Source organism: Anser brachyrhynchus, assembly GCF_964034855.1.
Source record: "Anser brachyrhynchus genome assembly, contig: SCAFFOLD_319, whole genome shotgun sequence".
NCBI classification, from domain to species: Eukaryota; Metazoa; Chordata; class Aves; order Anseriformes; family Anatidae; genus Anser; species Anser brachyrhynchus.
Window position 1 is genome coordinate 73,600 of NW_027663920.1, and position 26,553 is coordinate 100,152.

The 26,553-nt window shown below is 34.0% G+C and overlaps 1 protein-coding gene and 1 long non-coding RNA gene across 17 annotated transcripts in view; one reads left to right on the plus strand and one right to left on the minus strand.

The window, feature by feature from the left end:
* Positions 1–26,553, plus strand: part of LOC308186644 (dystrophin-like) — a 114,193-nt gene that overhangs the window by 71,434 nt on the left and 16,206 nt on the right. For all 4 annotated transcript variants that reach the window (XM_080608767.1, XM_080608768.1, XM_080608769.1 and 1 more), the window contains 5 exons: positions 8,397–8,585; positions 8,923–9,104; positions 16,129–16,279; positions 19,058–19,177; positions 26,427–26,528. In XM_080608767.1, the coding sequence (XP_080464893.1) occupies positions 8,397–8,585; positions 8,923–9,104; positions 16,129–16,279; positions 19,058–19,177; positions 26,427–26,528 (744 nt within the window). The remainder of the gene's footprint in view (positions 1–8,396; positions 8,586–8,922; positions 9,105–16,128; positions 16,280–19,057; positions 19,178–26,426; positions 26,529–26,553) is intronic.
* Positions 1–26,553, minus strand: part of LOC308186645 — a 70,861-nt gene that overhangs the window by 30,599 nt on the left and 13,709 nt on the right. For 2 of the 13 annotated variants that reach the window (XR_013944166.1, XR_013944167.1), the window contains exon 3: positions 3,631–3,688. The exons of the other annotated variants lie outside the window; for them this stretch is intronic. This is a non-coding gene — a long non-coding RNA (uncharacterized lncRNA). The remainder of the gene's footprint in view (positions 1–3,630; positions 3,689–26,553) is intronic. 13 annotated transcript variants of the gene reach the window in all.

Here is a 26,553-nt window from a genome sequence, read left to right on the forward strand (position 1 = left end):
TTAGCTTTTAATTTTAAATTGAAAATATATTCTTTGGAGTGATTTCTCCTGAAGACAGACAGCCTCTTTAATTTTAATATAAGCTAAAAATACATTTAGGGACAGTAAAACACGTAAGAGCCATGAGCATAGTATTCAGCCTATTCAAGCAAATTTGACTATTTAAGATTTTAGATGACTTTGCAAAACCCACTTTTTAAATAAAGTCTCCCAACTATAATAACATAATATTAAATACTTTGAAATCTCCAAGCCTTCACCCTCAACTTCACAGAAACTAATTAGTATGTCTACTAATTGGCTCTTGTCCCAAACATTTCTCAAAAGAGTTATATTATAGATGTATCATTTTGTGGTTAATTGCTCTTGCTATTGATGCTTTTTGATACTGTACTGTGTGACTATATAAAAAGAGTTTTGGAGTTAAATAATCTTATTCTGAAGAGTAGATTTTCTTCAGTGAAGATACTAAAGAGAGCTATCATGGCTTAGAAGCTCAAAATAACAGCAGAATTGGTAGTTGGATGCAGTGAATAAAATAAGCTGAAAAGTGGTCTTTATTTCCATGTAGAAAACAGTATCAATTATAGCTTTGATATATCTGGGGTTATGTCTTAAGAAACATATTTGCAAAACTTAATTAGTTGCTTTTGCTGGTTAAAATTTATAGAAAATAAAGCTAAATGCAGCGCAGGTTACAGGCCAATTAAGATTCAAATGGTTTTGCAGGTTTGCAAAGAATGCATGGTAAAATTATGTAGTTGCAGATTATTTTATCTTCCAGCCTTTATACTTAGAAACTTCAAGTTCTCTATATTTCTCTGTGACGGTGTATTCAGTAATTTGGATTTTGAGCTCTGGGAGCAGATTGTTGTGGGCAGTAGTACACTGGCATGAAAATCAATGCATTTTCAAACATCTATATGTTCAATGTATATATATGTCTTAATATCATTTTTTTAATTAATGTAACTTCTGTGCTAAAATTCAGAAATAAGTTTAATTTCATTCATCTTCTGAAGATGGAAAAAAGTTGTCACCTTTTGGTAAAGTTAATGTATTTTAGTTTTGGATTTTGAGCTAATTAATTAGATTTGAATTCTAGCAACTTCGCTAGTCATTTGTTAGTGATATTTTCCTTTTCCACTAGCAGCTTTCTTACAGCACAAGTATTTTTTGTGAGATATACTGAGATGATCTATTTGTGAATAAATATATTTTATAACAACTTCAGCATTAGAAGTCTAGTTGATCAGATTTGATAATTAAAATTGCCCAAAGTTTCCTTATCTTTTTGAGGACTACTTGCATGATTTATACATCTGATTATTATTTACAAATTCCATGGAAGTTTATAGTATTTGCAAGATTTGAAAAATGAACTCTAAGGCACAGTAGACTTCATTTAAAGGTACCTTTGGTGGCCCATAATAAGCAATGCCTGGATCCATTGCATATGTGGCTCACAGTTTTGAAGATTACTTTTCTAAGTAAACACAGCTGGAAATATAGTACTGTGCTTGTAAAGGATTGAAATAGTATATGACCAGAAAAGTTTAGTACTATTTAAATGACCTTTGTGTATTTCATTTTTTCTTTAATGTTTAAATGCATGTAGTTGTGTACAATTTCCATTCTCAGTTATCAATATTTTCCATTCTGTAATTGTAAAATAAAGAAAATATATTAAAGCAATGACATGATATATAGTAAGGGAACATGTTTCCATAATTTGCATTATATTTCCCTGACAGATTTATTTAAAATCAGTGGAATATCCACTGGTAGAGTACCTAAAGACTCCAGAATGTTTGCCCCTTTCTTGTCTCTAAGTTCTTTTGAATAAGAAAATCCCTTACAGTATATAATACGAAGAAGTCAAATAAAAAGAAATTTTATGTATACCTTTTTACTTCCACCGTCCACTTCTTTAAATTGGTTGCTGTCTTGCATCTAGATTAACCTGGCATAAAGTGAATGCAAAATTTGTGTAGCAGCTATGAAATGTATATTTTCACTCATTTTTTACAGAGGATATTATATACCTTACTAATTCCTGATTCTCGTTTGTTCTGTCTCTGTAGCTTGTTTTTCTTTTACTTGTATCTTACATCTTTTATTTATTTCTCTTACATTACTTTAAGCAAAAAAGTACATAGCCGTATAATAAGACACTTCAAAAAAGCATGTCCTTTAGCTTTTTCCTGGGGAAAGCTTCCTGCTGCACGCAGCCTTGTAACACTGCCGGTTCATGAGACCATGTAACTCTTCAAGTTCGTATAGTGTTTATAATGATCTAACTTTTCACAACTTCACCAAAATTTAATGGTTTTGAGGAAACATTATAGATCAGATGTGCTTTTCTAATGCTGAATTAAAAACTTCAGACAAAGCAGTTCATCTGTTGCTGAAGAATGGACTAGGTAGCAGTGAATGGCTTTGTCCATTATAAAATAGCTGTCTGTTTCTTGAAAAGCTCCTGTGCCTCTGTGTTCTTCAAGCTATTTTAAATTAAGGCAAGATCTCAAATTTAACCAAGTTATAAATCTCTGCAAACCATAGATTTCCTCGTTTTCAGGGTATACTTAGATTTTAACAGCTAACACTCTAGACACAGAGACACGATACAAGAAGTTGAGACTTGAGCAGCAGAAACTAAGAACAGCTACCCAAAAAATATGGGCTTAAACTGTAAGGTCAGTGATAGTAAACAGCTGGACTAAGGATAGTTTGAAGTATGTGGCTTTAAAAGGCTTCATCAGAAGCAGTGACGGAGCTCAGAATTTGTGCATTTTGCTGGTTTGGTTTTTCAGTAAAAATCTCCCCAGCCAAATTGTGCATTTCATGTAGCACTGCTAAGGGCTGGAAATTTTATGGATGTTTATTTGTTTGTTGTTTTTTTGTTTGTTTGTTAGTTAAATCCCAAGAAATCACAAACATACATACACACCAGGTTTACTGTCTATGAAAGGAGTGTTAACTACCTTAAAGCAGAGAAATGGTAGAATTCTGGCTGTTATCTTTATATCCTTCAGTGAATTGGGTGAGCATGTTGTAAAAGGAAGTCTGAACTGTATGATAAAGGAGACTGTTGCCTTTGTGAACTGTGATTTGTTGCAGAAGTTAGAAGGTTAGAGAGAAAGCATCTCAAAGTCTACCTGAATTGCCCCCTACAGTATGGCCTTCATTTTCTGTAAAAGAATGAGATATGTGACTACTGCCTCTTTCCCTTTCTCCCTTCCCTGCCTTTAGCTGCATAGCATAAATACACTGATTGTATTTTCTATTCCATCTTGAAATCTTTGTCATGCAACTACAATGTACTATAATCACAGTTCAGATTTTCAGGTGGAATAATAAACACCAATGAATAAAATTACCTTAGTAATTAACATTACCTTAGTAATTAACATTATATTAAGAACTGATCTGGAAAATATATCTTAGTTTTATTGCCAGAAATGACTGAACTGTTCTAGCTGATATTATCTGTTAGGTAAACATAGTCTAGTTTCTTGTAAAGAACATTTTAACCTGAACAGTTATAATTTTAAATTTTTTACATAAAATATGATTTTGTAATAAGAAACCTGGAGGAACTGAATTGATAAGCAGTGATATCAGTCTCACCTGGTAGGCATCATAGTTACAGGGTGAATAATGTATGCTTCTTTCTGAGGTTGTAATTCTGCAAAGAGTTTTCAAAATTAGAAAACTACATTAAATAAAATAGAAATAAGAAATAGAAATAAAAAATAAATTTCTTTAACATTTGATGTCTCTGTATTTTAAAACTCTTAATGTCTAGAGCCAGATTCTACATCTCTTACGGTGAGACAGAGGCAGTTTTGGAAGGAAGAAATATATATATTATATTTTTCTATATTATATATAGAAAGTATATGTTATGTATAGAAATTATATACAGAGAGGATATAATTATAATAAAGACATAATATTTTATCATAATTTAAGGCATTATATAATAATTATATATATTCTCTCTATATAAGATTGCTATACATAGGGCCCATTGCAGCACTCTTATTTATACTAAGTGCTTAATGTAAAACTACTTTCTAAAACTGCCTAACTAATTTGTAAAACTCAGAAGCAGTCTTTTTGAACTAATGCAAACATTCTTCAAGAATCTGAAAGCACGTGTCTAACGTAATACAATGGTAGGTGAGGAATTCTCCCTCTCTTTGCTTTCTTACCCTGAAGCAGCTGCAAGCTCATCATTTAAACACTGAATTAATTTAGACAGCTGCCAAGCATGCCTCATTTTTCCAAGCTTTTGATGGTCAAAGGCTTTTTATTTTCTCTTCTTATACTTTAAAGCTTAAGAGTCCTTGAGGTCTTCCACTCTTGACAGGCCCCAACCCCCAGCAGAAAACGGTGATATATGTAAAAACTCACATGCCCATCTTTTCATCCAGATAAGATTCTTCTATGTGCAGCAGCAAAGAAAGAAGATATCCTAGAGGACAACCTTTGTGTCCAGAGTATTTTTTGCCTTCTGGGTCAACCCCTGTAACAACTAGCCATTTCCATGCAAAAATGGCTAGCCAATTTTCAAAATAATTTTTGAGCTAGTTGGCTTACTGATTCTTAGCTGGATGTGAGACAGCCTTCATCAAATATCTGAATTGTTTAGTTTTTCTTTCCCCATAACACTTGTGTCCTCATGCATGTGTTGTTACTTAAAAGATTACTCTGTGTAAATGAATGGGATGTTTTGATTTGACTGCACCCAATCAGCTTTCTTTTGTGTAATAATTAAAGTCTTTAATGGGAATACCTTTTGATTCAATGAGACTGCATGTATATTTGAGCAGCTTTTTTTCCAAAGTATAGACTTCCTAGTAATATATGGTAACAACAGTTTAATTTCAGCTTTAATTTCAGCAAACAGTTTAATTTCCAGATTGTTTTTTATTCTCTTAAAAATCATGGTTAGAAACAACCATCGCAATTTATAATAGCTATCTCTATCAATAAGTCTATGGTCTTGTTCTCAATGATTTGTCTACAATTATTTATAAAATTCAGGGATTTCATTGTTGTTAATGCTATATGGGTTATTTCAATATAGTGAAATATTCATTCTCGGTGCTGTAGAACATGCCATATTTAAATTTGGGTTGCAGTAATGGATGGAAATCTGTAACTGAATATTATATTGAAACACCTAACTTTTTTGTTTGCTTTTTATTACAAAGCACATGGCACAGGTATTAGGTCAGTAACTGTTCCTTTCCAAGTGTGAATATTTAACATTGTGTTTGATATTCCATTTACAGCTGAGCCAACAAGAATCTCAGTTTTTGATGAGAATCTTGCAGAAGGGATAGTAATTGGCTAGTACTTCTTTCAGTCTCATTTTGTGACGTATAAATTAGAGGGGTGGATTTGTGATCAATGAATTTTATCAGATCATATTGAAACAGAGTAGGTTTCTTTCACGTGTCCCAAAATAGTGGTCAGTGATCACATAGCAAAGTCTGAATTACCATTGCTTTGAGTAGTTATTTTGTGTTCCATGTGCAGGACAGTTCTTTCACTTAGCCAGCAGCACGGATGGAAGTTGTGCCGTCATGCTATAACAGCAGATTTTAAAAATGTTTTTTGTTAAGTCAAAACCAACCGTTGACTCTGAAGCATGTTTTTGATGCTTGTTGACTTTTTACAATGTGAATATTCTCTGCATATGTAGATGCAGATCAAGGTTGCCAGGCCATTACCTCCATCCTTCAGCTTGTTAACAGAGAATGTGCTTAAAGATGGTGACGGAAGTTTAACAGAGTTTTCGAAGTGTGAAAACATGGGTTGGTTTTATCATTGAAATAATAAGGATGATCTGCTTAAATTAATTTAACAGTCCCATGGGATCCTTGCCTATGTCACTGTCAAATTAGAACGGAAAAACTCTGCATGCTCAGTGCACTCTAGAGTAACAGTGCTACGAGCATTTCAGCTTCTGATGGCTATTCTCTGTCTGTTACTCTTTCTTATCCCCATAGAGGAAGAGAAGTTATAATGGTGCAGTGACCTTATTAGGTCTCAGCAGTTGAGAACTGTCTGTTATCCACAGATGAGTGTTTAAAAAATTTGTTTACATTTCAAGTGCAGCTGATGTCCATTCCTCTGCACTGTCACCTCATGACTGATCCCAGCTCTCTGCAGTCAGTGATGGTGTAAGATTTGAGGGAAGGTGGAAAAGCTGTTGTTCCCTCCCTGTGCCAAATAAAGGTGTTACTGATACCTTTCTGCAACATCCTTTGCTTATACTTCCTCTAGCTCTTTTCCAATTTCCTTCTGTCAAAAAACTGCCCTTCTTGGAATGAAAGCATGGTTTGGAATACCTGCCAAGAAGCTCTTTTGGTTTCCATTTATGTTAATGTTTGCTTTTCTTCTTTACATTTCTTAAAGTTTTATTAAAATGGTGCAGAAGTTAATCTGCACTATTTTGCCACTGAAGGTCATGAGTCCAGGATTTTTTGATGCAGTTCCATGCAGTATTTATAATAACATGAGAGAAAGCAGTGAAAAGTCTAGGCAAAATTACACTGAATATTTTTTTGCAGAGAAGGAATTGTTAGCAGGTGTTGGGTTAAACAGGTGCCATGCATGAGATGACATTCTATGTCGGATCTAATGGAAGAAGGATTTTCAGATGGAAAATTTTCAAACACTTGATGGAGATCACAATAGATCCGTGCCATAGTCACATAGTCTTGCTCAGCTATTATGACGTCTAATTTTAATTGTTTTTTCAGCATGTTACATATGCATATATTTCAAGCAGTAATGTTATAGAAAGAAGAGTAATTACCTATGCAAAACCTGTGTACCATTTCCATAGTAAACTGGGTACTTCAAAAAATCATCTTGCTGAATAAATGTAATGTGGTTAGGTAATTTCTTAACTAGATTGTATATTACTTAAAATCTAGACTTGCACACAGTACAAATGTTAATTTGTTCAGCAGGAATGTGTGTTGAAATTGTCTGTGCTTCATTATTTATATTCCCATAGGACGCTACTTTCTTTAAACCAAACAATGGAGTTCATCAAGTTCCCAAGCCTGCTTTCCTGATGTAGCTTTATTTACTGAGTATTGTTTTTCACACATAAATAGTGATGAAGTTATGATTGGTGTTTTAGCTACTCTAACACATATACAACAGTGGGATGAACATATATTGCATGTAATTATTAGATCTGTACAATTCAGAATGTATTTGTTATGAAGATCAAGACTGACAATTTCATTATAAGTTATCACATTGCATCTGTTACACTTCTTTCTTTTGGTTCTGGTATTAAACTTTGACTTTCTGACCTAAACTACAGTGAAAGGCTTTAAAAGCTCTATCTAGTGTTATATTTGCACAATAATATTGGTAGAGACAATTTTTGCTATTATATCATTAAAATGCCTCAGTATCATTTTTGATAAAGTCCTAAACATATTTTTATGTGAAGGGTTTAGGTTTTGTACTAACTAGCTAGCAAATTGATTAAACTTCTTCGGAACTTTTTGAGAAATATGAGATGACATTTTCTGTATCAAGTCCCTCTTTCTGGCTTCTGTTTTGTCCTAGTCTTTTAACATTAGAGTAATCAGTAAATCCTTGCTATTGATTTCTCTTGACTTTACCCAGTAGTATGTAAGCGTGATTTCTATACTTGTATGAGTCACTTGGCTTCTAAAGAATAAATGTGAGGGTGGCCTTTGAGGGAAAGAGAATTAACGGTAATGGATTTTTTGTTTGTTTTAAAAAAGTTGTTATTTGGCATGGGATTTTTGGGCTTTTTTCAATTTTCCAGAATGCTTCCAACAAAATGGGTGTCCATGGGTAGTTCAGGCCTAGCATTACTTGTACTGTAATGGGCTTTTTTTCTTCTTTTTCATATTGTGTTTTCCTTAGTTTCTTTGCAATGTCAGCATGTAATTTGCTGCTTTTTTGATGATATAATTTTACTAGCTGCTCTGGAAAATAAATTTCTCATAGTTCCAAGTGAAAATACTTCAATGAGAAACAGTAAACTAGAAATGAAAAATCAGAGTATTTATTGAAAAACAAGTATAACACCACTCTACAGTTACAATTTAAATATTGCAGCTATTCAGAATAGTTGCTACAAGTGTTAAATTCCAAGGCAAAATATCTAATTTAATCTGAATTTAGTTATTTCCCTCAATTTTAACCCATCTTGGTCAATTAGCAGAAATTCTAATATATAATCCCACTCATTCGCCATCTGAATTTTTTGTTTGTTTGTTTTATAAAAAGCTGTTTTATTGTACAAGACAATTGGATTCTCTTTATTCCTTTGCAGAACTTTCTGAGTAGGTGCTATATGCATTTCTCTTTTTGGTTTTGATCAGTTTTTAGAAACTGTTGAAGAAAGAACATTTACCACCACAGTGATGGGGTCCAAAATGGATCTTGACAACTACCAAACTGCTTTAGAAGAAGTACTCACATGGCTTCTCTCTGCTGAAGATGCACTACAAGCACAAGGAGATATATCCAGTGATGTAGAAGTTGTTAAAGAACAGTTTCACACCCATGAGGTACATGTTTATAATCTTGTGTTAGTCATTTTCCTGCTTGGATCCCATAATAAATTAAAGAATATTATATATATATATATATATATATATAATTTTAATTTTTTTTTGGAGAATTTAAAAGTAATACTGGAAACTGCACCATATGCAAAATGTGAAAGTGTTTATTTCTGTTTTGTGTTACAAGGTTTGTACAAGGTTTGTGGAGGGTTTGGAAAAATAAAAAAAGCAAATTTGAAAATCAGGTTTGGAACGTGGTGAAATCAAAGATATTTCTCCAAAGCCTGTTCTTTCCTTCCAAAGAATCAAACCTAAAACAAGATTTTGTTTTTATTGTCAGGGTTTTATGATGGAATTAACAGCTCACCAAGGACGTGTTGGCAATGTTTTGCAAGTTGGAAGTCAACTACTAACAATTGGGAAGCTTTCAGATGAGGAAGAAAATGAAATCCAAGAACAAATGAATCTACTTAATTCTCGATGGGAAAGTCTCAGGGTAGCAAGTATGGAAAAACAAAGCAAGTAAGTAATATGCTAGGTAAAATAATATATATTGAGCTTGACTGGAACAATTCTGAACTTCAGTAACAGCTGTAGCTTTCTTCCACTTCAGTGTGAACAAGACTCAGTCTAAGCTCTTTTTCTAACCAGAAATTTAATGGGTAGTGATCTTGAAGCTTACATGTTGCTTTGAGACCAGAAGCTGCACAGATCAGCAGCTATCAACAGCTTGGACACTAATAGCATTTAAATGAAAATTTGTATAACCTGTCCCACTTTTTTTTCTGGTTGTTTCAACAAGTATCACACAATTTTTAGCTACAAGGGAGAGAATCTTTACAGAGATGCAAAAAGAAAATGAAAACAAATCTTTAAAACCTATAAAAGTTGATGCAATAAAAGCAGTAAATGGAAGGTTAGCTTTCCAGACAGTATTGTCATATGGGTTTATCTGAGGAAAAATTACAGTATCCAAGAAAAGTGCAAGATCTGTAGCTTAAAGTAGAAAGACAATTAAAAGTAGAAAAAATAAACTATTAATTAACTAGTCTTTGAATTATTTTTAACATTTTTAAGTCTTATTTTGAAATTTTGATTTTTGTATTAATATCTAGTACGAGGAAGTCCATAAAGGTAAGACCTTGTGATTGTGCTACAGTGGAGTAATTTATTTTGCAAGATACAGAGTAGTTAACACAGGAAATTAATTGAAAGTGGCTTTTTGTGTGTGTGAGTTGCATTCCTCCTGTCTTAAGAAACAGTCTGTTAGGTACCTCTGTTTCACATTCCTTTTCCTCAAACTTCTTTTTTTCATGTGGAGTCTTTTAATTTCTTTCTGATATAATAACTAAGTTTCAAATTCATAGTATTTTGTTACACCTACTGATCTTTCTGTATAAGGGAAGCAATGGCAAAGTTTACCACTATTATACTAAGCCAAATCCAGTGGAAATTTTAAAATTAATGGAACGTCACTATTAGCTTCTTTATAGTCAAGAAGTGTTAATTACTGAAGAATATAGCTATTCGATACAGCAAAGACAAATAAATGCAGTGGCAAACAACCTGAGTCTGAGATCCATGTTGGCTTCCTCTGGACTTTTATCCAGACAGACTTCATTAAAATCTTTCTGCCAAGACCTTAATTTTTCTCTCAGAAAAACCCAATGCACGTATACTAAGCAAGAAACTCTTCTGTTTCTTCAGTGCATCTGGAGAGCAAGTCCTTTTGCCACTGTAATCTTTATAAAAAGGTGAATATCTTTTTTAGTCAGGCCACTAGTCTGACATCCTGACTATAACAAAAATAAGAAGCTTTAGGGGAGATACGTGATTTCCTGAACCAGCATCTTCTCATCTGCTTTTGTAACTGTTAGAGATCAAATATTGGGCTGTATAAACTCATTGCTCTGGACACCACATATTGGGCTCTTGTAGTGAGTTTATGTGGCAAGGTTTTGGTAGCGGCGGGCTGCAGGGGTGGCTTCTGTGAGAAGAAGCCAGCAGCTGCTCCATGTTAGGTAAGAGGATTCTTGTGGATTCTTCTGGATTATTCTCACTGATGGGTTTTATCCATTGATGACCTTGCATATCTTTGAGAGTCTATAAAATTGTTGATGGACTTCAGCTATTTCAGCCTAACTTCCTCCAACTGAATTGTTTTCCAGGATAGTAGAATCTATGTACTTTGGTGTAGGCAGTTTTTATTTGCCATATTTTCATTTAAAACAACACTCATGGAGCAATCTCAACTCTATGTGTATATAGTATTTTGTCTACTAAAATATACCCTTTGATACCAACTATTCAATTTACTTCTAGATGCAGCTATAGCTCAGGGAATCAAACAGTCTACGATGTTCTTAAACACGTTATATTTGGGTAATACAAAATCAGAAGACGACATAATAAGATAAGAGCTTCACAGAGAATGTTGTGTTACTATTTAATTTCTTATACAAAAAATAAACAAAACAAACAAAAAAACTGTGATATATTTAATAAAATTTTGGTTAGAGCAAGAGAAAATTTCTCAGGACTGGTGTATTTAGAGATGACTAATTTTTACCTATTGGGTCAAAACTCCATTTCAAGCACCAGATGGAGGATTATGAACTTAAACAGCTTTCATATCACAATGTAATATATTTCTGGGTTATTATACGCAATTTAAACTTACAGAATCTATCTTGTACTTTGGTGTAGAGAATAATCTTCTGAGCACATTGTTGTAATCTTGTCTTTAAGGCAACAGTGATATGTTTATCCAAACAGAGATTTTTTTTGTGGCGATAAGAGCAGCAAGGCTGTCTGTCCTCTGTGGTAATGGCAATAGGAAGTGTAGTGAAAAGTAGCCTGCACTACAGCACAGGGGAAACAAAAGCAAGTAATCAGCAAAGAGTTAAAAAACAAAAACAAAAAAAAACCTGATAACTAATACTATAAAAGTGAAAGGGACTTAATATTTGAAAAATGATTAGGAGGTCAGAATATCAGAGTAATTTTAGAACACATCAGTGCAATTGATTAAAAGTGGTACAAATTGGATTTGCCATGTATTCACTCTGTATTGGAGCGTGTCCAGAGAAGGGCTACGAAACTGGTGCAGGGCCTGGAACACAAGTCCTGTGAGGAGCAGCTGAGGGAACTGGGGTTGTTTGGTCTGGAGAAGAGGAGGCTCAGGAGAGACCTTATTGCTCTCTACAGGTACCTGAAAGGAAGGTGTGGGGGGCCAGAGGTCAGCCTCTTCTCGCAGATAACTAGTGACAGGGCTAGAGGGAATGGCCTCAAGTTGCGCCAGGGCAGGTTCAGGTTGGAAATGAGGAGACATTTCTTCTCAGGAAGAGCGGTCAGGCATTGGAATGGGTTGCCCTGGGAGGTAGTGGCCTCACCGTCCCTGGGGGTGTTCAAGGAAAGGTTGGATGTGCTGCTTAGTGGTTTAGTGGGTGACATTGGTGGTAGGGGGATGGTTGGACCAGATGTTCTTGGAGGTCTTTTCCAGCCTTAATGATTCTATGGTTCTATATTTGACTCTTGCAGCAAGCACCACATTAACATTCTGAACGAAAACAGCCTGCTTTTTCATTTCTTCCTCCCACCCAAATAGGATTCTTTATAATAAAGCATCTCAGAGTGATAAATGAACCACTGGAGAGGAAAACTTAATGCAATTTACCACTTTATGGGGAATTCCACAACTATTAAAGCACATTCAGTTCAATGGAAAAGTGTTTTGTGCTTGAAAATAATGAGATCCATACTGTAAACAAAGATTACAATAAACTCTTGAGGTATATAAGTATTAAAATATCTATCAGATGTTTATAGAAGTAATTTGAAAAACAGAAAGAACCTGGAGAAATTGGAAAAAGAAAGCAACATTCTTCTGCTTAAGAATCAGACATGATTATTTTATGTATTTTATTTTCACATTTATGCTCCTTACTTCAGAATAGTAAGTTTTCTTTACAATAAGTATTTACTTGATCCTATCTTCTTTTTGTTACTTTTAAAACAAATTTACCAGATTTTCTATACCGTTTATTATTTCATTTATTGCTAAAACTTCGCTAAGATGAAGCATTGTATTTAATATCTGTAATGCTTTGGTTTATAGAACATTGAGTAAGAGAATAAAATACACGTTTGAAAATGAGGGAGGGATGGAGGTAGCTAATCCTTGTGAACCATGGGATATAATGCAGGGTGTCAGCGTCCTGTACTGTACCCCTTAAAGAAATAAAGTGATTAGAGAGGAAAAGGGACTATGTGTATCTTCTGGTCATTCTGATTGATAATTAACACAGTATTGAGAGAGAGACAGAGAATCATGAATATCCATTACACTCTGTTCTTAGAAAAAAATAATGAGAAATCTAATGCAAAAAAAAAAAAAGCTCACAAGTGTTTCTGTTTGATATTTACTATTTAGTCATCTGGATTAATGGAACACTTCCCATTTCTTGGAATCATTTTTTTTTTCTGTGTCTCAGGTTCCATCAAGATTTCTGTTACTAGTTCTAGTTGTTCCTGTGATTTCTTTTCTTTTGTCCTTACCTTCCAACAACTACCAACTGGAATCTTTAAAAATTAGTAACATTTCTAGAAAATAGCATAGCTTTGTAAAGTGCCAGGTATAACAACTGATTCTATTTCAGTACTATCCAGGACCAGTAAAGTACCTTTCAAGATATGACCATAACTATAATACTATTATAAAACAAGTTGTTACAGTGGTTTTTTTTTGTTTTGTTTTGTTTTTCCCAAATCATTATTTCCTGAGGTGGCTCACTTTGATGTTTGCCTGCAGTTTCTCCATTTTTCTGTATCCATGGCTCTGCAGTAGAAGATATATTACACGTCCTCAGGACTCCCTTGTACACTGTTCCTACTCTTTCTTTGTTTCCCAGATGTTTTTCACATTTCCTCTCTGTTACTGTTCCAAGACATTCTGGCTTGACTCATCTTTCTATGGCTACTACTAATACTCAATTATTTCTGTTTCAGAAATTCTCAGAAATTTGGGTTTTCTCTTTTGTCCGGATGCAAAGAATAAACCAGAGATAAATTGCTAGTGTTGTTGTCTGTCCCAAGAGAGCTTTTTTCCACAGAGCTTTTCCCCATCCAGTCAGTCGCCATCCTATATCATTCCAAACATTCTTCCTTTCCAGGTGCAGGACTTTGCATTTGTCCTGGTTGAATGTCATAAACTTTCTTGTTCCTCCAGCCCTTCTAGGTCTTTCTAAACAGCAGCTCTGCCCATGAGTGTAAAATGTGAAAGTGAATTTATAACTTAATGTATAGAACAGAATTTGCAGTATTTTGTATTCATAAATCAACAGGTGCTCCCAGGGATTGCTTATAAATATGCTTATAATAAGCAATCATATCTAACAAATTGAATATGAGTTATATGAGAGAAAAACAAATAGAGAATAGTACTGGAAATTTATCTATTTATCAATTTCTTTTTACAATATGAGTTAAAACTGTGTATACAGTATTTAACTTAGCTGCATAAATAGCAAGTAGTAATTGTATAAAAAGCTTGTTGGAGACTAAATGTTTGGCTCCTTCTGAGAAGATTCAAAATTGAAATGGAGGAAATAACATAACATTCAAGAATAGAAATGCTGTAGTATCAGACGTACCTTAAAATATAAATGGGCTACAAATGGGATATGGGATCAGACACAGTATGTCTGATGTTGACAGATATTAAATCCTGGTTCAGGAGAATGTAAGTGTCCCAAAAAGTAGCTATCTACATGTTCAATGCAATCTTCTGTTGTGATTATTTTGAAAACTATTAGGTATGCCTGGGAAAATACAGAATGATACTTAATTTGGACATATTTTGATTTGTTATTTTCAAAATAATACACTTCTGGATTTTTTCAAACTATCTTGGGAAAATCTGAAATAGTTTGGACAAACCCAGAAGTAATTGCATTATTTGAGTATACCTTGAAATTGTGACAAAAAGCTATATGTTTGGATTTGTGTAAGCACCTGTTAGTTGACTAACTGGTGTCGGACAAGGCCTCTTACACTTCTTTGGAGCAGTATGTTCACACTGCACTTCTGCCAGTCTGCATTTGTGCAGGTGTTGAGGGAGAAAAATATTCTTATGTTTTGTTCATCTAAAATATGAACAAATGGGAAGAAAGTCAATGTGAATCTGGGCACTTTTTGGTGCCACTGGTTGCACAATGACAAACTTTACAATAGCTTTCTCATTTTGGCTACATTTTTTTCACAAAGCCAAAAAGGAGCCAACTGAGAAATAAGAGGAATTAAAATAGAACTGTGAGCTAGAGTCTTTCTTCCATGACAGTTTCCTCTGGTGTGAAAGTTCAGCTCACATTTTCAAATCTTCAGACTAGGTTTTGAGAATAGCAAACTCTAATGGTGTGGTCCAAGCGTTGTGCTTCAGGTATAAGCAGCATAGTATAACTTATAATGGTATCACCAGATTTGCCATCATGGACAGCAACTTTGGCTTGATAAGTTAAAAATCCAATGTTATAGGAAATATGAGTAATAAAAATAACTACTTTTAGTTCCATTTTTCAGCACTAGTTTACATATTATTTCAAAGGTTCTTTTGATGAGATGAACATTTTGTTTAGGCAAGATTGGAGGATTTCTGAGGATGGTAAGTATGAAATGTGAAGGATTTGTAATGGATTTCTGGATACGTTGATTTGGAGTTATCAAAATACTTTGTTTAGGCAAAACTGAAGTATTTCCTTTTTTAATTTTTGAGAGTATTCTGTGCTGAATAACTGAATAGTTTAATAATCTGTTCTGTATAATAGCCTTAACTTCAAGGAACTTTTTAAGTACATATGTCTGAGGGCTTTTAAATGCTTGTAATAGTCAATACAAGAAACCAGATAGCAGGAATCTTGAATTTTCAAACAGCTTTAATAGAAATGCAACTGGAGAACAAAAATTTAACAAACTATAAATTCCATCCAGTACTCAGGTTCTAATAAATAATATAATAATTAACAAAAAATAATCCTAATTCTAGACTCTTTCATCTAAACTATTGCCTAATTCAAGACTGTTTCAACAAATCTTCACATGGCTGTTTGAAAATATTTTTTACTCTGGCTTGACATCTAGCCTCATGAAAATCAGTTTAACAATGAAAATGCCCAAAAAAGGTTTTTTGTTTGTTTGGTTTGGTTTCATTTTGGAAAGAATAGGGTTTAAGACTGAAATCAAAACCTGTGCTGAGCAGTTACGTAACTTTTTTAAAAAACATTTTATTATTATTATTTATTTTTTTAAATAAATTTTAAAAGGCCCAGCTCTCCAGAAAGTTAAGAAACTCTCTACATGAAAGTTAAGTTTCCTGACAGAAACAATAAGAGTAAACCTTGCAAAGCTGTTGTATAGTTTGCAGTCTGTATTCTACTTTTGGACTTAGGGAATTAACATGGATAATTAATAGTATACAGGGCAGACATTTCTTCTTTTTTTTTTCTTTTTTTTTTCATGTATAATTTGAAATGTTTATTTCTTTGTTTTACAGTTTACATAAAATCCTAATGGATCTGCAGAATCAGCAACTAGCCCAATTAGCTGACTGGCTAACAAAAACAGAGGAAAGGACAAAGAAAATAGATTCAGAGCCCTTAGGTCCGGATCTAGAGGACTTAAAACATCAAGTAGAAGAGCATAAGGTATGCTATGGAATTCATGTACTGCATAATTTGTGATCTGATAGACACACAGGAATTAGAGCAATTGTGGAGTTTTATGAGTTTTTGTTGCTTTCCCCATGCATCAACATGTATATACATCTTACATTTTAAGTCCCTGAAATTTCCCCTCTCTACAAGCTGAGGAGATATTTTTACAAATTTGGATTCAAATGGTCTGCATAGGGCATGCTCTAGTCTTAAGACTGCCTTCAATGAATTCCTGTTTAAACAAGTTCCTTTATACAAATGATTGTCTCCAGTGAATTGCATGGTAAAAATAGATGCTTTAATTATAAAGAACAGCCCTTTAGCTCAGGGCAAATTGAATCTGGGGATTAGAAAATGACTAAACTTTCTAATTTAATTGGTTTGCTGACTTCTCACGTCTTTCACAGTATGTGTTAAACTCACACCTCTACTCCTTGCATTTGCAATGATTTTTTTGCATTTTTGCATCACTTTCCATCCTGGTTTTGCCATATTTCAGATACTGATCAGGAAATAAGTCACTTTCTCCCTGGTTGTAACCTGAACCTAGGGATCCATGAGTGCTCTACCCCCTATTCCTTGATCAAGAACTGTCATGATAAAGTTAAGAAGTCTGAATTTTAAGGATTGTTTTAATAATTTGGTGCACTTCACAGTCCTTGATAACTGCTTATAGTTTAGCTCTCTGAAGCAAGTGGCATGAAAGTTGGAAAAAAGGATTCTTATGAATAAATCAGCTCACGCTATGCCCATGAAGGAATTAAAACTCTGAAATGTCTTAGGATAATGAATGTATGCCTTAACATCAAAAGTCTGTGAATTCCTTTGTTGTTGTGTTAAGCCACGTTATCATATGGCTTTTTTTTTTGTATGTGTGGGATTTTTGTTTGTTTTTTATTATTATTGCTTTATCCTCAAATAAAACTGAAGTGTTTTACCTAAAAGGTTTAAAATACCTAATCTAATCTCCAGCTGGGGCATCACTTCATACATAAGTGAATTCTTCTACTTGAAAAAGCAGCAGGAAATTGATAGGGTAAAGTTTAACATAGTTTGTAATACAGTTAAGGTTTCCACTGTGACTAGGCATATACAGTTAACCATGTTATTTTTCAGACTGTGACTATCATACTACATATGTATTAATCACTGGAGCACTCTACTCAGGTGTTGGTGGCATGGTCCAGGACTTTGTTTATCCACATTCTTCTGTTGGTTGGTAGCTAGTTATAAATACCTAAAAAGTGCGTCAGGTAGGAGGTGATCCTGGATACCTGGTTTTTGGGTGAGTGGGATGAGGGTGTATTTCAAGTTTTCTTTAAGAAACAAAATACAGAACCCAGTAATTTAATACAGTGGGATAACTATTAGGAGTTTAACATTTACAATTTGTTCTTAGTACATTAAGATAAAGCTTGAGATAGATAAAAATGAAAAGAAATTGAATATTGCCTTCTCTGTGACTTGAAGTTTCAGTACCAATGCTTCTTTAGCTCCTGTTTTTCCCATCTTTGTCACTTGTCCTCTTGTTGCATTTCAGCAGAGAGACCAAGCAGATAAATCTGGTTGTTCAGTTCCCTATTTAGTGACAGAAGCTTGACTGGCTTTATTTTTGTTAACAAGCAGAAAGGTGGACTCTCCATCTTGCACAGAAAGTTAGGGAAGGAAAAAAAAAAAAGGAAAATAAAGAGGAGACACTAAAACCCACTAAGAGGTTCCAGTACCTTAAATCCTTTCTTCTTTTCCCCTTTACTCTTTATATATATTTATATATTTATAACCTATATATGTATATATAGGTTAAATGTTTAGTGACAATACGGTAGACTGTCTTCTGAAGAGAGTGAAGATGTATGAGACCTCCACACTGCCCTTCTATATGAACTGTGAGGAGGGAGGGAACAATTGATTAGATGTATATTGCATGAAGTGTGGGAAATTTGGGAGGGTCAGAGAAGTGTCAAGAGTTGTAGAGATTTGAGAAAGTTAGGAATTATTCAAATACCAGTTTGTTCAAATGTTATAGATTTTTCTTCACTTTTAGCAGTTTATTATTTCTCAGTAAGGAAAAAAAAAAAAAACCAGCCCTGAATTTTATAACAGCCTGTAGCAGGCTGAATACCAAAATTCAACAGGCAAGAAACCTTTTTTTTCTCATGTTCAGAAGTCATCAAGTGCCTCTCTCAATTTTTGTCCTGGTTTCTGCAATAAGGGTGTGGCATGTATTTCCTAATCTTGAACCATCAACATAGTTTCATCCTATGTTATTAATGTTGTTTGTGGGAGTGCCCAGCCAAAGATCATATGTGATTGTTTAATGTAAAAAATGCATAACTTTAAAACTTTTGAAATTTAAAAATATTTTAATATGCTAATGAAGTACACAATCTAATCCACTGTTTATTTAAAATGTGTGAGCTATTGTTATGTATAGATGCTGTAATGATATCTATAAATCATCAACTACATCAACTCAACAAATATTTTCTCATGCTAAATTTTCAGTCTAAAATACTGTAAGAGTTATGCCTTGCGAGTGAGTAATAGTAAGCTATTTTCATGAAAGGAATAGAAGTCTACAAAATATGCTTTTGTTAGCATGTGCACACTATTGTAACAAAATGCATGTAAATATACTTAGTATTGAGAGCAATAGGATTACAGGGTTCTTGCAGTTGGTTAGTTATTCACATTAGTTAGGGAAACTCCAAATACACAGCGCTTTCTTAGTTGGGAATATATTTTCCAACATTTATGTTTTAATTATAGGCATTTCAAGATGATTTGGAACAGGAACAAGTAAAGGTGAACTCTCTAACCCATATGGTTGTGGTGGTGGATGAAAACAGTGGAGACAAAGCTACTGCTGCGCTGGAAGAGCAGCTTCAGGTAACTGAACTGAGAGAACTGAACTTCTGTCTCAGAGAAAGAGCTTTCAGAGGCTTTAAGTGAAATAAGATTGAATAAGAACTATTTGTAACATACATTGGTGTATCTCAGGAGATATTTCTGACTACGACTTTTGTATAGATGGGTACATACAGGTGTGTTATTTTACAAAGATCTTAGAGCAACTTTTCTGGTGCCTTCAGTATCAACCTGATTTATTTATACTCAAGACCAAATTACAAATGTTCGTCTTTTGTTTATCAGCTGTATTTCATTACTACTGACAGAAGGAATGTGATTCTCTGCTATAGTTAAGGAGAAGGACATAGCATGCAGGAACCTACATAATTAAGTGGATTGTGAGTTTACTGAAATATTTTTGTTCTGATGGGAAACTTGTGCATGTGGTATATTTTGGTGTTGCAGTGCATTATGTGTCATTATCCACTGTTAGGTGCTTAAAGGCACATTCGTATTAAAGGATATCCAATAAGTTTTTTTGTTGTTTTTTGTTTTGTTTTTAATGCTAATACTGGCCCCATCAAATTGAAAGAGGACCTGTTAAAAAATAAGCAAAACCAACTATGTGCACTAAGCAAAAATAAGCAAAACCAACCATGTGAAGGATCATCTAGACAAATAATGGTTATCAAAAATATTAAGAACACGTTGGTTTAAAAAAAGAAAATTTTAGGGGGGAAAGGTATAGTTTCTTTCCCAATAGTTTCACTTGAACACATTTTGTAGGAAATAAAGGGAATTATCTCAGTCTGTCCTTAGATTCATTTCTCCTTTTCTAGAGTATATCCTCTTCTGTACACTTGTTTTATTAATGTTTTATCATTTAGGATTATTATGACAAGGCTTCCTAGTGTACCAGCATTGGCAGAAGCTAGCAGCAACATCCTTTCAATTTGTTTCAGACCTGTTCTCCATTGCCTTTCGATTCGCAGTCTAAACAACAGACAATAACTTCTGTATATTCCATTTTATAAAAACAATTATTTGAGTATCTCCTCAAATGATGCATCAGAGACATATTTGTGATTAAACTAGCAACCTAGATGATCTAAAAATTGTCAAACTTTATTTTAAGAAAGTTTAGCATTTCATTCTCAAAATATATATATATATTAGGAAAAAAAAAGTGTTGGTCTTACTGTAACTTCTGAGTGAACTTAGATGGACGCTTGGTATTGGGACATTGACTGGAATCAGGAAGAAAGATATTCCTGAGTTGGTGGTCAGATGTCCAGACCACTGCTCAAGAAGTACGTTGGTATTAGAACCAAAGTTCCTTCCAGTTTTCTCTTTTATAAAGGAGAAAGTAGTTTCCTTCACTTTGTTTCACTGCTCAAGGAAATAAAAAGATTTCTGTTTTTTTTGTTTCTTTCTTTCTTTCTTTCTTTCTTTCTTTTTCAATCATTAAAGGCCAAGATTTCTCCAGAGAAACTCTCAATACATTCAGCTGGAAGTTATGTCCACAGCACAGACAGATGCGTATGCTGTCTTGAATCTAGCCAATTTGGGTACCAATCCCAATAAATCTGTAATTAGTCTGGGATTTAGTGTAGGTAGTACACATTTGACTAAGATGCTGGACACTGACACTACAAATTGCTCAGACATCAGGGAACACAACCCTGGGAAAGAAACAATGTAGCCTACACTTAACTATCAATTATTACTTCTTTTTAAATTTATCTTCAGTGTCAGAATCATGGTGTACCAGCTCAAGACAGTCTTTATCTCAGAATTTCTTGCCAATTGCTTGCATTTTCTTCATTGGAATAAAGCATATCCCTTGCAAATTCACGGTTCCATAAGCTTAGCTAAACTAAGAAAACAGCTCGAATGGAAGAGTAAAATTAAAAAATAGATGGGAAAAGGTTTAACTGGGATACTATTCTATGTTTGTAAAATGCAGGTTCTTGCAAAGAGGGCTATGGTAAAGTATGACCAAAAAAAAAAAGTGATAAATATTAAAGACATTCTATATTTAATATACTTCATAAATCAGAAGATATACAACTGAGATCTTTGAACAGTGTGGGGAAAAAATATAGAGGACTGTGGATTATTGGACATTTAATCTAATCTCATATTTTGGAGAATGAATGTTCTTCAGTAAAATATAGGGTCACAGCAGCACTCTCTACTACCCCTACCCCTCCCCACAACAGGCAGAGTTGATTATCTTTAAACTAGGTATGTGGAGAAAGCCAACCAGTTTAAAAGATGGAGTGATGGAAAGCAGATATTCTAGTCTTGTAAGTGTGACATGGAATCCAAAGTCCTACAGAAAAGGCATGTGCAACAAAACTCAAGTACTCAAGTATAGCAAGAACCATACAGGAAACTCACTGAGGTTGTCAGTGTAAGCATGAGTAAAAATGATTGAGGGCTCTTAATGTTTTTAATTTGGTCTTCTGTTTATTTTATGAGAACCTATATAAGCCTACAGAATAAAAAGCTTATTAGCAGTTTCAGTAAATAGAACTCACACATTACTGTGTTGTGTTTACCCCATTAAAGAAGCATAACGAATAATGTATGTAAATGGAGCACAATGGAAATATGTCTCTTTTTAACTGTACCAGTGGAGAAGGTGGCTGTTATTCAGATAAAGGAAGCCCAATTGTTACTGTCACTGAGGAGTTATATTTGTATTGTCACTGTCATTCCAGGTATATTCCTGGAATGATGCCAGCAAGGGAATTCCCGAGGCACTGTATTCTGCAGCACAGGCATGCTCTGAGCAGTGTGCAGGCTGGTGTGGAAGAGTCCTGCTGCTGTACAGCTCCCTCCTTCAATCGTACTCTCTTAAAGAAGAGTCTGAAAGAAAAGTTCAATAATCCCATTGCTCTGAAAGTCACAGAATATGTAGCAGTATTCCAAGTATCAGTAAAAACAAAATACAGATAAAAGGTCATGGGGCTTAGGGTTTTAGGGGTGTCTGCAAAATTTCATGCCTTTATGCCTAGGAGTTACGACAGTTCACCCACTGTCCTAGCAAAATGTTATATCGCCTTTCCTGAGTGTATGAGAACATCATTTGGATTTTTTTTTCTATTCACGTGTCACTCGCAAACTGAATATATAAGCACAGGAGAGACTTCACAGGCCCACCCATTAAAGCATTTGACAAAAGCACAGTGGAGCAAAGTTCAAAGCTTGATTATGTATCTGTCAGTCTGACTTTTAAAAGCAGAACAAAACAAGAGTGTGTGCTGTCAGACGAAAGACTTAATAAGGCTGCCTGAGTGATGCTGGTCAGGATCAGATCTTGAAGAAAGTGAAATGTTACTGCCATGTAATAGTTGAGACTGCATTATCCAAGCGGCTGTAATTCAGTAGTCTTTCTGTTTGAAAAGGTTTGAGATGGTGATTCCTGAAATATGTATATGTATATACAAATATATATATATATATATAAAATACATATATGTATGCTTACATGCATATATATGTATATCTATATATATATATGTATGTCCGAGTCCTATTTAAGAGGCAGTTAATGGTGTAGAAGCCAAAAGCATTGCCTGCAATAAATTATTCATATTCATATGCTAACATTTTTTGAGGGGGAAAAAAAAAAAGACGACTTTTTACAGCTGCTGCCACAAGGTAGTCTGAGAGACTGCAGCTAGCATGGGTGAGTGTGAATATTACATCTACTTTTACTTGACATATCAGTGAGACATTTTGTGAGACTCTGTGGGTTTATACTGCTGTCGAGAACTAGCTATTTAGACGTGTAACTCCAAGACCGCGATAGGTGCAGTCCAAAGATCTACCAAAAAGGCAGATGCAGAGTTAGGCTCAAATCTGTATTTCATGCTGCAAAATCAGAGGACTGTGCTAGCGAATCAGTTGCTATAGTCTGACTTATTTCTCAGTAAGTGTGGGGAAATTGCCTTCAGCCAAGAGAAATGATTGAACGACATTAAGAAGCCCTGAAGGTAGGGAATTTTTACTCTAATTATACCCAGCAGACAGTTGGTCCCTTAAGGACTCTGGTAGGCTGATTCAAATTTGAGTCCTCCCCAAGCTTCAGGGATCCGTGCTGGAATGAGATCTGCATTAGATGTATCAAATACTGCTTGATGGCTGCTGAAGGAAAGGAACCGAGAGTGTAATTTACACAGTCTAGTGTATATTCATATTATTCAGGGTACTGTCCTTTTGTTGATGGTGAAGTATAGCTAGTTCTTGTAGAAATACATCAAATTTTGCACAGGGGAAATTCAGTGAATGTGCTAAACACTTGTTTTTAAATTTGATTTTGCATATATATATATATGAAAAAAATAATTATTTCTCATTACTTTATGGAGTGGATAGCATTACTTTATTTAAAAAAGCATCTTACCAAAAAAAAAAAAAAACCAAAAAACCCTCTTCTATTAGTTGCAGACTTCAGGCTTATTATTTCACTTTTTTTATACATTCACTCCAGTGTTCCCAAGAGTTGCACTGGTTTTTTTCATTTTATCCTGTTCATGTACTTGCTTACTTTGACCTTTTTTTGCAGACTGGGACTGTTTTATCTTCTGCCCTTTGTAGTCATAAAGAACATTCCTTCAGAGTCCTCTCAATACAAGAAAAGTTTCTTTTGCATGCAAATTTCTCTGAAAATTCCAGTTAGGGTCATAAAAATAGGCATTTCAAAGGCGCAAGAAGACATTTTACTTTTTACTCTGGATTCAGCCAAGTTCTCTGGAGTTATGTTTTCCTGGGTGTTGGGAGCAAAAACCGTGGTGCAGCCTGAGTTTCCAGATATCACACAGGCTACTTACAGCATCAAGTACTATTTGATGTGAAAAAAGATGCAAAATTGAGCACCATCTGATTCAGTAGTCACTATTCAGCTCATACACAGTTCCCACACGATTGCATTTGGCTTGCATCAGAGTTTGTATCTACCTGATTTTTTTTTTGAATTATCACTTAATTTTGTGCAGAGTAATTTATTCTGATCTAGATCTCTTTTACCAGTGAAGAGATGTCTGGTCATGAAAAGACTTTACTAAAACATTGATTTACATCAGAGGTTAATGTCCCAAAACTTTTGCTTCTTGACTTTGGGATTATTTATGTATCTTTTAGTAAAATCTGTTAAGTGTATTTTAAAAATACAGTATGTAATTAGCATCCATAAACTTTGTTGTTACTCAGACCTTTAGGCACCAAAACAACCAAATGTGGTTCACCTCACTATCTGTATATATAGAATTTTACAAACAGAATTTTCTCCTCTGCTAGTGGAGAAAAAGGACATACGGAAAATGAAGTATTTAGTCTTGGACATTGTTATGTAATGACAAGAAGCCCCTTCTTTTGACTTATTGAATCATTACAATGTTTTTTAGTAGTTGACTAGTAATAATTACCCTGAATTTTGGGAATTGTTAGGAAAGAGTTTCAGAGAAGAACCATCTGAACTATAAGGAATGATATGTTCATGATTTCTGAACTAGTAATCAGCAAGCAAAGATTCCAAGGGGAAGAAAAAAAAAAACGGAAAAAAAAAAACCTGTATTTGAATGTAAAAAACTGTATTAGTGCTGCATATTTGCAGATATGCTAGGTTACCTTCTGGCCTTGGAAAAAAGGGTTGAAATTCTCTAGAGCTAGAGTGGAAATGTAATCAGATTCAGGACAAACGACAGTAAACATAATTTATCATGTTGCTACATAAGATTTTTAGTTTTTCAGATCAGTAAAATTAGTCAAAATATAATTTATGCAGAAAAGGCGTTATTGACTATGCATTACAGTACACATAGTATTTAGCCTGTGAGGCCAAAAAATACTATCTTAAAGTCATGAGTTTCCTACAAAGGGCATTTAATAAATAAATAAATAGATAATGATATTTTTATTGGCTGGTCATCAATTATTTTCTGCAACAATTATAATGCAATTTACAAATTTATTTAATGATGAGAGGTAAAATGAATGAATAAAATGTTGCAGTGTTTCCTACTAAGCTGAAGGCAAAAGTGTTTCACCAGTAATGATATGACTGAATGTCATGACAACTGCCTGTTCAGTCTGCAAGATTTATTATGGTGTGAGCCTTCAGTAAAAGAAAAATATGGAATCTGCTTACTTTTTACTTTGATATAAAATTGTTAAAGCCACAAATTCAAACAGCAACCTAAAATTTTACCTTTCATTTCCTAGGAAGTGCAAAATAAAATTTTCAATCCTGATAGAAAGTACGTTTGGATCTTTTACATGCATTTCAGTTAGATATAATATTTAAATACCCTGGTTTTAAGAATTCACATTTTGAATACTAAATTCTGCTAAAGTTAAATTATAGCCCCATGAAAAATAAATACAAAAATATGAAATATGAATAAATAGGAAAAAGGAAAAAAAATCCTTTTGTCAATACATATGCAATTGAAGTTGATGGAAAATAAGAACACAGTAGTATAGAGTATCCTTCAGATTTTATAAGGTTTCGTATTTGGGAGGAGTTGAATAATTTGCATATGGTGTTCAAGGGTAATTAAATCATTGTAATTTGTTACAATAAAAGTTTTACAGCATGTTGCACCATCACAGCTCTAGTAAGTCCTATCTTGTCTCAGGCATTTTTCACTCAAGGTTGACAGGAAAATTAAGTAAAGTGATAATGCTCACTTTCAGTTAAAATGAGGGAAAGAACAACATAGCATTTTGCACAGCTATATAGTAGCATATGCTAGAAATATACAAGAAACCTCACTGGGGTTTGTGCTACTGCTACCTTAAAGGTTTTTTTCTCTTACGGCAATATTGTAAAGGAAAAAAAGAACTTAGATCAACTGCATTGACAGAACAACTTAAAAAACAGATATTTTATTGTTACAATTAATTGTTTGGGCCCCTGTAATTACATTTCAAGTAGTTGTGCTTTGGGATTCATAAAGTTATGGATTTATTTATTTATTTTTAGTTTTTTTGACAGCACAGTGCCAAAGACTTAACAGAAAAATGTGTCTTTAGATTACTGTTAAAATTATCTCCCTCTTTCTGGCTATATCACTTTGCCTATTCTCTCTATTTGAGTCTTATTTCAGTAAGTGGTAACATCTATTTCAGTGTAACATGCAACATATTTTAAGGACTTAAGATTGCAAAAAGTGAGTTATGAAAGTGTTTTCACAAACATATATGTCTATAGGAAGATCAGATTGCATTGTTTTAAGAAATGTAATCAAATACTTTTTGTGTTTTTCTTTCCTTCTAGCACTTTGGAAACAGGTGGGCAGCCATCTGCAGATGGACAGAAGAGCGATGGGTCCTTCTGCAAGATATTCTTAGAAAATGGCAGCACTTTGCAGAAGAGCAGGTGAGTAGCGTTAGCAGTTATAAAT